Below are 10,569 nucleotides of genomic sequence, written 5' to 3'. Positions count from 1 at the left end.
GCCACCTTTTGCTATTGATGCATCCATCGGATTGAGGTCCAAGAGCTCTCCTACTGAGCCTGAACCCTTGCCGATGGCAGAGGCGCTGCTGCTGGGGATGGCCGGCAAGGTTCTGCTTGAGCAGCGGGAGCGATTCAAATCTCATACATCTCGTGTCCGACGTTGGAGGAAGAGGAACGATTCTATATGCACTGAGAGCAAGATCGGGAGAAAATGGCTTCAATGTCTAAGCGTTCGCCAGGTAACGTGCATATTTTTATTTTTTTTAACGCTACGAAAGGAATTTTCATCTACGTTTATCAATCGAGCTTTAGGTTGATTATCATTATTTAGCCTGGGGAGATATACGCGAAAGGGATAGTCTACACCAAGAAAGCCTTTGTCCACAGCCCCAGACTAGCCTAGTACGACCACCTTTTGGACCTCCAGGCCATCCGCCTCGGGAGAAAGCCCGAAAACTCCCCTTCTGGATCTCGATCCGGTTATCGCTCCTCCAGGATGAGTAGTTTAACGTTCAGGGACGGACTCCGGCCGTAGACGCTGACGCTTGAAGGAAGAGGGACGAAAACCATTCCACCAAAGTCTTCTTATTATCCGCAAATAATCCTCATATAACCTCCAAGCCTCAATATGCCTCCATAGCCTAAGCCTCTTGATAATACAAATAAACCCAAGTGCAAAAATGCCCGTTAGATGTGTCCCCAATATCTCCTCAACCCCGGTTAAGGGTACGCGTTATCAGCGCGCAAAGGGTGGGACTCCCTTCGTTGGCGAGCGGAATAAGGTACCGATTTCTTATGGAGTCTCAGTCGATTAGAGACTGGCGGGCGAATCTTGTGTGTCGATATTGAATAATAGAGGAGACACGAGTCTCGAGTCGAGGGGAGGAGTCGATTCGAGTCGGAGCGGTGGCGGCGGTGAAGGAGGAGGAGATTCGATCATTGTCGCCAGTTCGGGACTCAATCCTAGCCCTGTACCTCTCTAAAGAGATAGAACAATCGGTGGACCGATTGCTACAGGTTACCAGACCGCACCACGAGGAGGTGTTGAGTCGTCGCGGTCCCATCTACGTTTATCAATCTCGAGCGAGATTGGCTTAGTGAGCGCTGACTGAAGTGAAGTCGAAGGAGGGTGCGAAGTTACAGAAGAAGCTGACGATGGTCGGACTTTGACGTCACTCTCCAACTGTTGTGGGCCTGCCTGCATGTTAAGTCCGATAATCATGCACAACTTCCAATTAAGAAGAAACGCTGCAGGGGTCTCGCCATCGGTGCCTACGGCTTTTACAGTAAAGTTATGCCATAAGTACCGCGTAAATTGAGGTTCTGACTGCATGTCTCCGAGTTGAGAAGAGTATAAAAGGGTCAAAATACCAGCAAGTACTGGTGTGTAAGATCTTACGATTGCCCCTGTTGCGATGCGCCGCATGAGTCACTCGGCATTCTTCGCTAAGCTCTTAAGCGAAGTCAATATCTCCCCCTTAAAGAGAAACGCCACAGCGGTAATGCAGCTGAACACTATACTTGTATACATACAATGAAAATTTGTGACCGCTGAGCTGTAAGTTATCCTTTGCACATAGCTGTAACACAGATTTAATTGCCAGACGTACAGCTGGCATTCCTCCGATTCATCATCACCCGCACACCCCAGCACGACCTGTGGCTTCACATGCAATGTCTCCAACCATTCAAAACAACACCATTTTTCTCTCGCCAGAAGAAGATGCTCGTCTGCGCAAGAACTTCAAAGACAGGTTACAGAAATGTCGCGAGCTTTCAGGCCAGCGACGCATCCCTTCAGATCCACAATCTCTTCGAAGTCAAGTGATATACGCGGATCTGATGTCCGATATGCAGCCTGGCCCACAAGCACAGAAGGATGGAGCAGGCTTAATTGTTGCTTACGCCGTCGGTACTCCGTACCCGCCGTGCACTGTTCCCCTGCAAAATCTGAAGCCGATGGGAATGCATGAGTTGAGGATAGATACGCATCATCGCGGACGTGTTCTTACTGTCAGGCGGTGGGGGGCGACGCCTGTGGTTAAGCTTAAAATTTGTTCTTGGACTGTCGTGCAAGAAGTGAGGGAGGAGGGAGAGGGAGGTGGGGAAGTGGACAGGCTGGAGGTAGGGTTGTGCAAGGATGTGCATGGTGTGGATATATTGGAGAGCGGGGAGGTTTTTAAGGTCTTGGAACCGTGGTTCACCGTTGGTGAGCAGGGAGAGCTGACAATCCGTATCGACCATCGTTCGGACCTTGTTTGCATTGATAGCACCCCTTCCAAAGCGGATAAAATTGGCCGGTTGAAAAATACGAGGATGGAGGTCACGAAGATAGCTAGGGAGTACAAGGAAGAAGGCAATGCAGCACTCAAACAACGAAACCTGCCACTGGTCTATTCGAAGTATACCCAAGGTCTGGAAATCATCGGGGCAGCAAAAGAAGACATAGCCTGCGACCTCTTCCGCAACCGCGCACATGTCAACCTTCTGCTTGATCGACTGGATGGAGGAAAGAGCGATGCACTCGCTTCTCTCACTGGTCTTCCGGACCAGAAACACAGAGAGCTGGATGGCAAAGCATATCTCCGCGCCGGTACTGCAGCTTATCAGTCTGGTGACTTTCAGGAAGCGAAGCACTTGTTTGAGGAGCAGCAGCGCTTGTTGCCAGGTGAAAAAGAGGCGGCAGCGAGGATAAGTAAGACTGAACAGCGTCTCAAGGAACGGGAGACTGGCTGTTATGACTTCAAGAAACTCAAGGCCAGTCTCCTGCTATCATCGTCTCGTCATGGGGCAAGGGTCGACGCAGCAAGCTTCACCCGCAACGTGGAGATCAAACCGAGTCCAGGTAAAGGTCGTGGACTGTTCGCAACGAGAGGCATGGAGGCTGGCGAGGTTATAATGGCCGAGAAGAGTTTCTGCATCGTGTGGGCAAATGAAGAGGAAGCGCTGACGAGTATGACGTATGATTTTCGCGATGACAGGATCCGTGTGTTCCCTGCCGGTTTGTGTAAAACTGTTGTTCGAAGACTCATCGACAACCCCTCACAAGTTTCCAAATTTTTGGATCTGTATGGTGATTATCGGGGAACTGAGAGTAAAGGGCAGAGCGGGCGAGACGGAGACCGGGGAAAGGCGATCGATGTATTCCAAGTGCATGATGTTGTTGCGAGGAATGCTTTTGGTCCCGATCCTAGGAGCGCCAGCGCAGGCCTCTGGATCCTCGCATCGTATATCAACCATTCCTGTCTCCCAAACTCGGAGAAAGAGTATGTCGGAGACCTCATGCTCCTCCGCGCTACTCGTTCCATCGCTGCTGGAGAGGAAATATTGCATGCTTACGATTTATCATCCGACTACGACACGAGGATGGAATCGTTGATGAGGACGTGGGGATTTTCTTGTGATTGCAAGCTATGTGTGGCAGGTAAGGCAGATAGTGAAGAGGTGAGGAGCAAGAGGAGGGAGCTAGAGCGCGAGGCGGATGCTTTAATCGAGAAAGGAGAAGGTAGTAGTAGGCTTGCTGTTGTGAAAGCGAGGAGGTTGGTGAGGGAGATTGAGGGGACATTTGATGAGGAGAGGTATAAAGGGTTGCCGAGGATGGCGGTGGCGAGGGTGCAGAAGTGGATTAGTGAGGCTGGGAAGAGATGAGGATTTTGGGAATTTTAAACTGTTTAATTTTGAGGATTACGGATGCTGCGAGGTTGCACACACACTTCCCCATTGTAACTGCATATTGGGCATTCAATCAAGGATAAGTCACCATGACACATTGTCGTCGATGGGTGCTCATTCTATATCACGCCGAACTTACTCTGAGCCTTGTGTCACATCCGAGATGCAAAGGGTGTTACAAGATCTGGGCCGATGCAATGTGTATTAATCGGCTAGGCACAGCGTAATGCAATACACAGGTGCAACAGATGGGAGCCATATATCCTATCGCCCGTCATACGATCATCTAACTCGGTGCGGCGTCCAAGGAAACCGACGCTATTTACGCCGTCTTAGAGTCTCTGGCTTATGGCGGACAACTTGCTTGTTCCCGCCGAGTGGTTATACCACAAGTACAACGATACAGAACTTGAGAACCTGTGCAATACCATTCACAACCACATCGCCAAACACATACTACACAAGATATTCATTCAAGTGCTTCATTTATGTTAATTGAATGCGTATATCAAAACATCACAATCTACCGAGTTCGAGGATCGAGTTATGTCTCCACATAGGTTTCAAACATTTTATCTAATACGTCAAGGTAACATGTAGATTTCAGACTATCGAAAGTATTTCATTTTTCTTGTCGCTGCGAGTGCTCATTCGCCTGCTCACTGTTATTCTTCCACAGCGTCCTAAACTCACTACTTATAGTCTCCGAATTTGGATCCTCCAACACCTTAATCTGCCCTTCGCCCTTAGGTATTTGCCATACTAAATCGTTGCAATTTTTGCGCCATTCGGGGAGACGTGGCAACATCACATGATTATCTCTCTTCGGCCTGCTTTCACGGAGAAAATATGTCAATCCCTCGTCTGGAACGCCGCATATCTGTTCTCCAGGAAGGAAGCTGCGAGGCTCTAGATACTCAACTCAACATAATGCTTCTAATATTAGAAATTTTTTAAGGCCTAAAGCGTCCTGCAGTTCCGTAGATGCTTTCCAGTCTTTTTTTTACGGGAGTTCTTTAGAACCTTTGCACCGCCACCGTTGTGTCGATCTTTTAAGCTCTTCTTTCAAGCACCCAGTATTGGAGTATAAACCTATGGTTGAAGTAGGTTGCGCGATGGGTACCCATTATCGCCACCACAGATTTGCGATTTCGGATGATATGATCAGCTTCATGCGAACGCTTTTCCGTTGAGACTCGAAGACGACTTTAAATTTACGCGATTCAGGGGTGCGAGGTAAATTCGCTTCGATGCGGGGTAAAGTAAACAGTTTCTGCTACCCACCAAGGATACTCTTGGCTCTCATATTAAACTAGATGATCCCACGCTGGTTCTTCTGCACCCGAAACTGTGCTCATTACTTGTTCTTTGATACTTCTTTTTTGTCGTCTTCCCGGATTCTGACCGATTATCTGTAAAGACTCTAGGGCCTCTGCTTCAGCTCTGCCCGTCCAATGGTTTCTCATCGCCATGATTGTGTACAGATTCACATCATTTGTTTTCAATTACTAATTCTAGGAGTCACTACAAAACCTTATGGAATCAAAATAATTACCATTTATGTCCCATTTCAAAGTGTCACTTGCAGGAATAATCTCCCCACATCGCTCAAAGTGGCGAGCAGAACCAAAGATACCAATACTGTCTCAAATCATGACCATACCGTCGAAAACCTAGATGCATAATGGATCAAGGATAAGAGCCAAGTCAAAAGTCTCCCGATTTTCAACAATCGGATCAAGTGCACTAAAATTCAGTGATTCGCTACGACAGAAGACTATAATCCTGATGCTGGACTTCCTACGAAACGTCTTCATCCGTTTCTGAAGAAGAAGATGATAGCCACGGCGATCCCATTGCGACCGCAGAGCCACTCGTTGTTTTCACCCACGGCGTAACTCCACCTTAGAGGATGCACATCTCACTGCTTTCTGTCAAGGTTTTGCGCGTGAAGCTCCAATCCTGCTGTTCGAGGATACGAGGTCAGAACTTGAACGCATTCATGTGTTTCTTACGTCAGGAAATACCTATCCAAGTATCAAAACATTTGCTCGTCAAAGTGCTAGTGCCAGAAATGCAGCAAAAGCTTCCAGTAAGACCTCTGACCCCTGACAATCCCAAAGTTAGCTAACTCTCAATTCTAGTCCACACTCCTATCAAGCGCCTAATCTCCTTCATCTATCCTCTGGTCCAAGATCTTGATTAGAGCTACGCGGATCTTCTTGCCCTGAGCCCGGACGTCGAAGTGCTTTTCGTTGTTGGAGACGACGGCCCCTTGGCAGTCGAAACCCACTTGGGCGAAGTCCGCGAGCGTATGTGTGCAAAGTCCTGGATAAAATTGATCAGAGGCAATCACGACTTAACATGTGGACCCCAGAAGAGATTGAGAACACGCTGGGTATTGTCTGGCAAACTGCTGCGCTTTGGGCTAAAACGGAAAGCCTAGATCCAGACTTATCGGAGTTGAGCTTGCAGACTAAGTACGACACGAGCAAGGCCGAATGGACGTCTTGGCAGACACCTGAGCCCGATACCCCCCAGGCTGCTTCGAACTTTAAGGTACAAGCTGAGGGCGGAAAATGCCGAATGGTGGAGGGAGTTTTCGGTTCACATTGCCGGGGAACAAATCCAGAAGAAGGGGGAAGAGAAGTAAGGGAGTGAAGAAATAAACAAAGCGAATCATTTTACTGGGAAGCCGTTTCTATCTATATTACACAAGTTTTAATTACAGTTGCACTGACTAAAGCTCAATCTGCTTTCGGAATTTGGCCAACCAAGCTTATTGCCTTTGTCTCATTTTTGTGACGTTTTTAGAACGGCTTTCTTTATATAGGTATCTGTATAAAAAAGATTTAATAATAAAGAAAGCTGATGCAACTTATCGTTAGCAAAGCTCACAGGACGATGGAGATCAGTACAGATCGTGTTCTTGCTCTATCTAATGGGTCAAATTTAGCTAAAATTGTGAAGACAAGCACTAAGAAGTGCAGAAGTTAATCATGAGGGGTAGGCAAGGCAATGGAAAATCCCCATAATAATAGACAACATATAATTTCAATCCCTTAGCATCACCGTTTTGCGATTTATTATGGAAGGAGAACCCCTTGTTTTAGAACTACTAGGCCATAAAGCTCAGCTTATTCACAGTGAAATAGAGGATCGGGCTGTATATCAAGTACATCCGCAGACAGGCGTCACAATAGCGGCAAGTTGGCTTTCAATTCCAAACCATCGATTGAATATCTTGAGGCAGCGAGCTTCTCTACTGACCTATATTAACCCACTCGGCTTCATCCCTCCATAACTTCTTCTCCTTCCTCTCCTCATCACTCACGGCCTCCCAATCCGGATCATCTCTCACCTTAACCCACTTGCCCTTCCCACTCGTCTTGCCCCCATTCTCAGCGCTCTCTTTTCCCACCTTATCACCCTCGGCAATATTTCCCCCTGTAATACTCTCAGGAGTCGAGGCTTCCTCACTGTTCCCAAACGGCCACAAAATTGTCGAAAGAAGTCCCTTCTTGCCCACTCTCACGGCCAGAGGCGCCTCTCCATTTGGAGCTGAAGGCCCTGCAACCGCCCACCTTTCTTTCTTTCCCAACGTATCATCCGAGACCTGTGAGTCTGAAGGTTGTTCGAGTATTTGTTCCTTTGCTGGTATCTGGCTGACGTTTTGAGAGGTGAGCGCTGGCTCAGATTCAGGCATAGCTGGAGTCTCTGTCAAAGTCAGGGCCTTCAAGCCCCGCTCAATCTCATCAGAACTTCTGCCCCAATCTTCAGTCATAGTTGAATTCAACACCTCGTTTCCTCTTACCTCTCCGTTGTCCCCTCTATCAGGAACCAGCCTTTCAAAGTCCCTGAGCTTTTTCTCGGCACCGAGATTATGAGGACGACATTTGCTGCAGAGCTCGTTGATTTGTATTTCCCTGGGTTTGGAAGCCATGTTGTTGCAGCGTTTCTTGCTGGCGTTTAACTGATCGTAAGGGGAAATCTGTGAGAGGATTGGGCTAGCGGTGGTACTCGAAGAGACCCCGTAGAGACAGGGCGAGATGTGCATTATGCGGGGTGATTGAGAAAAGGATTTGTGGGTACAGGTGTAGATGCGGAGGGTGTAGTGGCACTTGCTCGGGAAATCCGGTGTTGAGTTCACGCCTGGCTGGTTGGATCTGTTGGGGTGGGGCATGTCGAAGTTGAGGAGCTTCTCAAGTTCTTTGGGGTTGAACATTGGTGCTTTGGTGGAAAGTTTCGGGCGATTTTAACGTTGAAATAGATGGAGAAATACTTGCAAGGGTGGAAAGGAACGGAAATCACGTACAGAACAGACGGTGACGACGTGTTGAATCATCCTTTTAGTCATGGTGAAGATAGGAGTGCAGGAAATGAATGTTGGTTGCGAAGATTGAAATATGTTTGCGTGCATATGAAACGTTACTCGAGTTCTGAATATAGTTCCCCTCACGTAGTGTATGGAAATTTGATCTGCTTAATTCACCCGCTTCAACGCTTCTAAGCGCCGAGGATTCACTGTCCACTTCGAGGACAATCTCAATGTACCAGCTCAATGTGCGAGAGATTTGGGACACTGAGCCGAGTTGCAACAAGGCTAACTGCCAGGACTGCCAGGATTCATTCTCAATTTCAAGGACAATGAAGTTGTCCCAAAAAATTCGGAACATTGAGGTTTTCGACGGTATAACTTTAAGATCGTATAATCCACTAGAATGGAGGCTTTCTGTGTGTTTTCGTTTTCGAGGCAGTGTGGCTATTGCAATTTTACCAAACGATCACGGAAGCAACTCCTGAGAGCCTCCCCCCACGTGGATCTCCACATCCAATGGAACCTCACAGATGCATGTGGAAGAGGGGTTGTGGCTGCCTTTTGATAAGCCATTCATTGGCGAGAATGATTAGGCTTAATCGGCACCAGGTCACACGAGCAAGAACAAACGTGCATATCGCCCGAGACTTGCAGTGTTATCAGAAGCCATTTATGATTCAGAGTATGGACACGTTTTTAGTTGCCTACTCCAGCCGCGTCCTTGTCGTCTTCTTCCCCGCACTTCCGGGGTCTCCCAACTCAAAGCCGACTTCGAAGAAAGCAATACTACAACGCTCAGAGTCCTAGAACACGATTAAGAAATGGAATCTCCAGAAAATGGATCAGACTCGACTTGCCCGAGCTGCGGGACTGTAGGTGTTGAGGAGAAACCCTTTCCTATTTTTGACTGTTTCATAATTTGCTCCTTAAGACAATGTCCTCTCCCGAAACAAACTATTTTTGGGCAATTGCTAACCCCCCCTTCATCCAGGGAGACTTCCATGGTTTCTGCCATTACTGCCAGTATGGCCTTGGTTCATGAGACTTTGCGTGGGGGGGAGGGGGTTTGGTGGGAGCATACGCTTGTAGGGTTTGGAAATCCTTCGTTCTGATGGACAGAGGGGATGCCGGATTGAGACTTTTTCACCATGCAGTTGCATAGCAAACCGATGCTGTATCAGAAACCTTGATACCTGGGTGCAGTGAACAAAGACGAACATCAGAAAGGATCTTGATTGTACGACAAACCATCGAGAAAACATTGCCTACCTCGAGGCACCCCCCAACCCAACGAATGTTCGAGTACAGCAACGTGCAATATACAACGCTTCCAATCAGCAAGTAGACCGTACCCCGGAGAACCGTCTCCAATTACTTCTTTCTTCGTGCAAACCGACCGCCAAAGTTTGCCTTCGATACGTGGTGCTCCGCCGGCTTCGACTCATCGACGATGATATCTGAATCAAGATCCAACGCCTGATCTTCTCCATCGCTCGATTCTGTTTCCTTTCCACCACCGTGCGCTGTAACTTTTCGATCACCAGGACTGACTATCGATCTCTGCCGAGCTGCTGTCGCTTCTCTATGTTTGTACTTGCGCACAGAGATGGGCTCATTGAGTTGCGCTGGGACTCGGTGGAAGTAGTAGTCTTCCTCGGAGGGCTCGCCTTGGTATGAGCCGTTCTGGAGGTACCAGTCTTCTTGTTGAGGCTGATCTCTGTCATTGCCTGTGTCCCAGCGACATGACACGCTACAGTCGACATGAAGATATGAGAAAAGTTGCTTGGGCTTGCAGGGCCGTCGGGACTCCCATGATGAGCAGCGGTGAATGTTGTCGGATGGCTTTTGAGCAATGCAGCCGCATTTGTATTGCCTATAAATTAGCGCTGTATTGTAAATGGATGGTACAAGGGGGCTGAGCGTACCATGCGTAGGAGAGACACATTTTGGAATCAGTGGGTTTGTGATCTGCATGAAGTTTGTCTTTGATTATGAAATCTGGAAACAGAGCAAAAAGCGACAGGTCAAATTGTTAAATGCACTTATGATTTCCTGCTCCTTTGTGAATCACCGAGAGGAGGATGCTGAATCAAAGCGAGTCCTGACACGCAACGCAAACCCAGCGCTTTTGCGCAAGCATCACGAGAAGGCCACGTACAATTGATACTACATCGAAAATTGAAGCAGCAGTAAGAACCCATATTCTCCAGAGCACGGAGGCTGCTGTCTCCCAGATTTGCCAGATTGCACAGGAAAGGAGCTATCCCTCTTGGTCCCAGGTTTCTTGCCTTTATTTTCCAACGTTATATCTTTGGAGAATGAAAGTTCAGTGAACCTAAACTTCGAACCATCCGGCATCATCCATTATGGGTGAGGCAGGGTCTGTGAATAATGCAGAGAAACTCGTCTCTCAAGCTGAATGCAAACTTATGAGTGAGGACAGACATCGAGGCCAGTTCGTACTGCAAACTCGGTCGCAGGACAACCAAGGATGATTTACAGAGCCCTCATGATAAACCACATTATTTCCGCATCTTCGTTTCAGGCATTTTCAAGAATTCGGATCGAGATCTTGCC

At 47.9% G+C, this 10,569-nt stretch overlaps 2 protein-coding genes across 2 annotated transcripts; one reads left to right on the top strand and one right to left on the bottom strand.

Moving 5' to 3' along the window:
- Positions 1-1,399: 1,399 nt before the first annotated feature.
- On the top strand, positions 1,400-3,806 carry K444DRAFT_442583 (uncharacterized protein). The gene is made up of 2 exons (XM_024872850.1): positions 1,400-1,560; positions 1,615-3,806. Exon 2 carries the CDS (start codon positions 1,677-1,679, stop codon positions 3,648-3,650), a length of 1,974 nt encoding a protein of 657 aa, XP_024735204.1. The 5' UTR covers positions 1,400-1,560; positions 1,615-1,676; the 3' UTR covers positions 3,651-3,806.
- Positions 3,807-9,138: 5,332 nt separating this feature from the next.
- On the bottom strand, positions 9,139-10,274 carry K444DRAFT_442573 (uncharacterized protein). Its single transcript, XM_024872849.1, has one exon. It carries the CDS (start codon positions 9,964-9,966, stop codon positions 9,364-9,366), a length of 603 nt encoding a protein of 200 aa, XP_024735203.1. The 5' UTR covers positions 9,967-10,274; the 3' UTR covers positions 9,139-9,363.
- Between the last annotated feature and the right edge of the window lie 295 nt (positions 10,275-10,569).

Source organism: Hyaloscypha bicolor (assembly GCF_002865645.1).
Source record: "Hyaloscypha bicolor E unplaced genomic scaffold K444scaffold_98, whole genome shotgun sequence".
NCBI classification, from domain to species: Eukaryota; Fungi; Ascomycota; class Leotiomycetes; order Helotiales; family Hyaloscyphaceae; genus Hyaloscypha; species Hyaloscypha bicolor.
This window is presented reverse-complemented; position numbering and strand designations above follow the sequence as displayed.

Excerpts from the sequence above, each read along its gene's own strand:
- K444DRAFT_442573 (XM_024872849.1), bottom strand. The coding sequence starts at position 9,966 with ATGCAGATCACAAACCCACTGATTCCAAAATGTGTCTCTCCTACGCAT.
- K444DRAFT_442583 (XM_024872850.1), top strand. The coding sequence starts at position 1,677 with ATGTCTCCAACCATTCAAAACAACACCATTTTTCTCTCGCCAGAAGAA.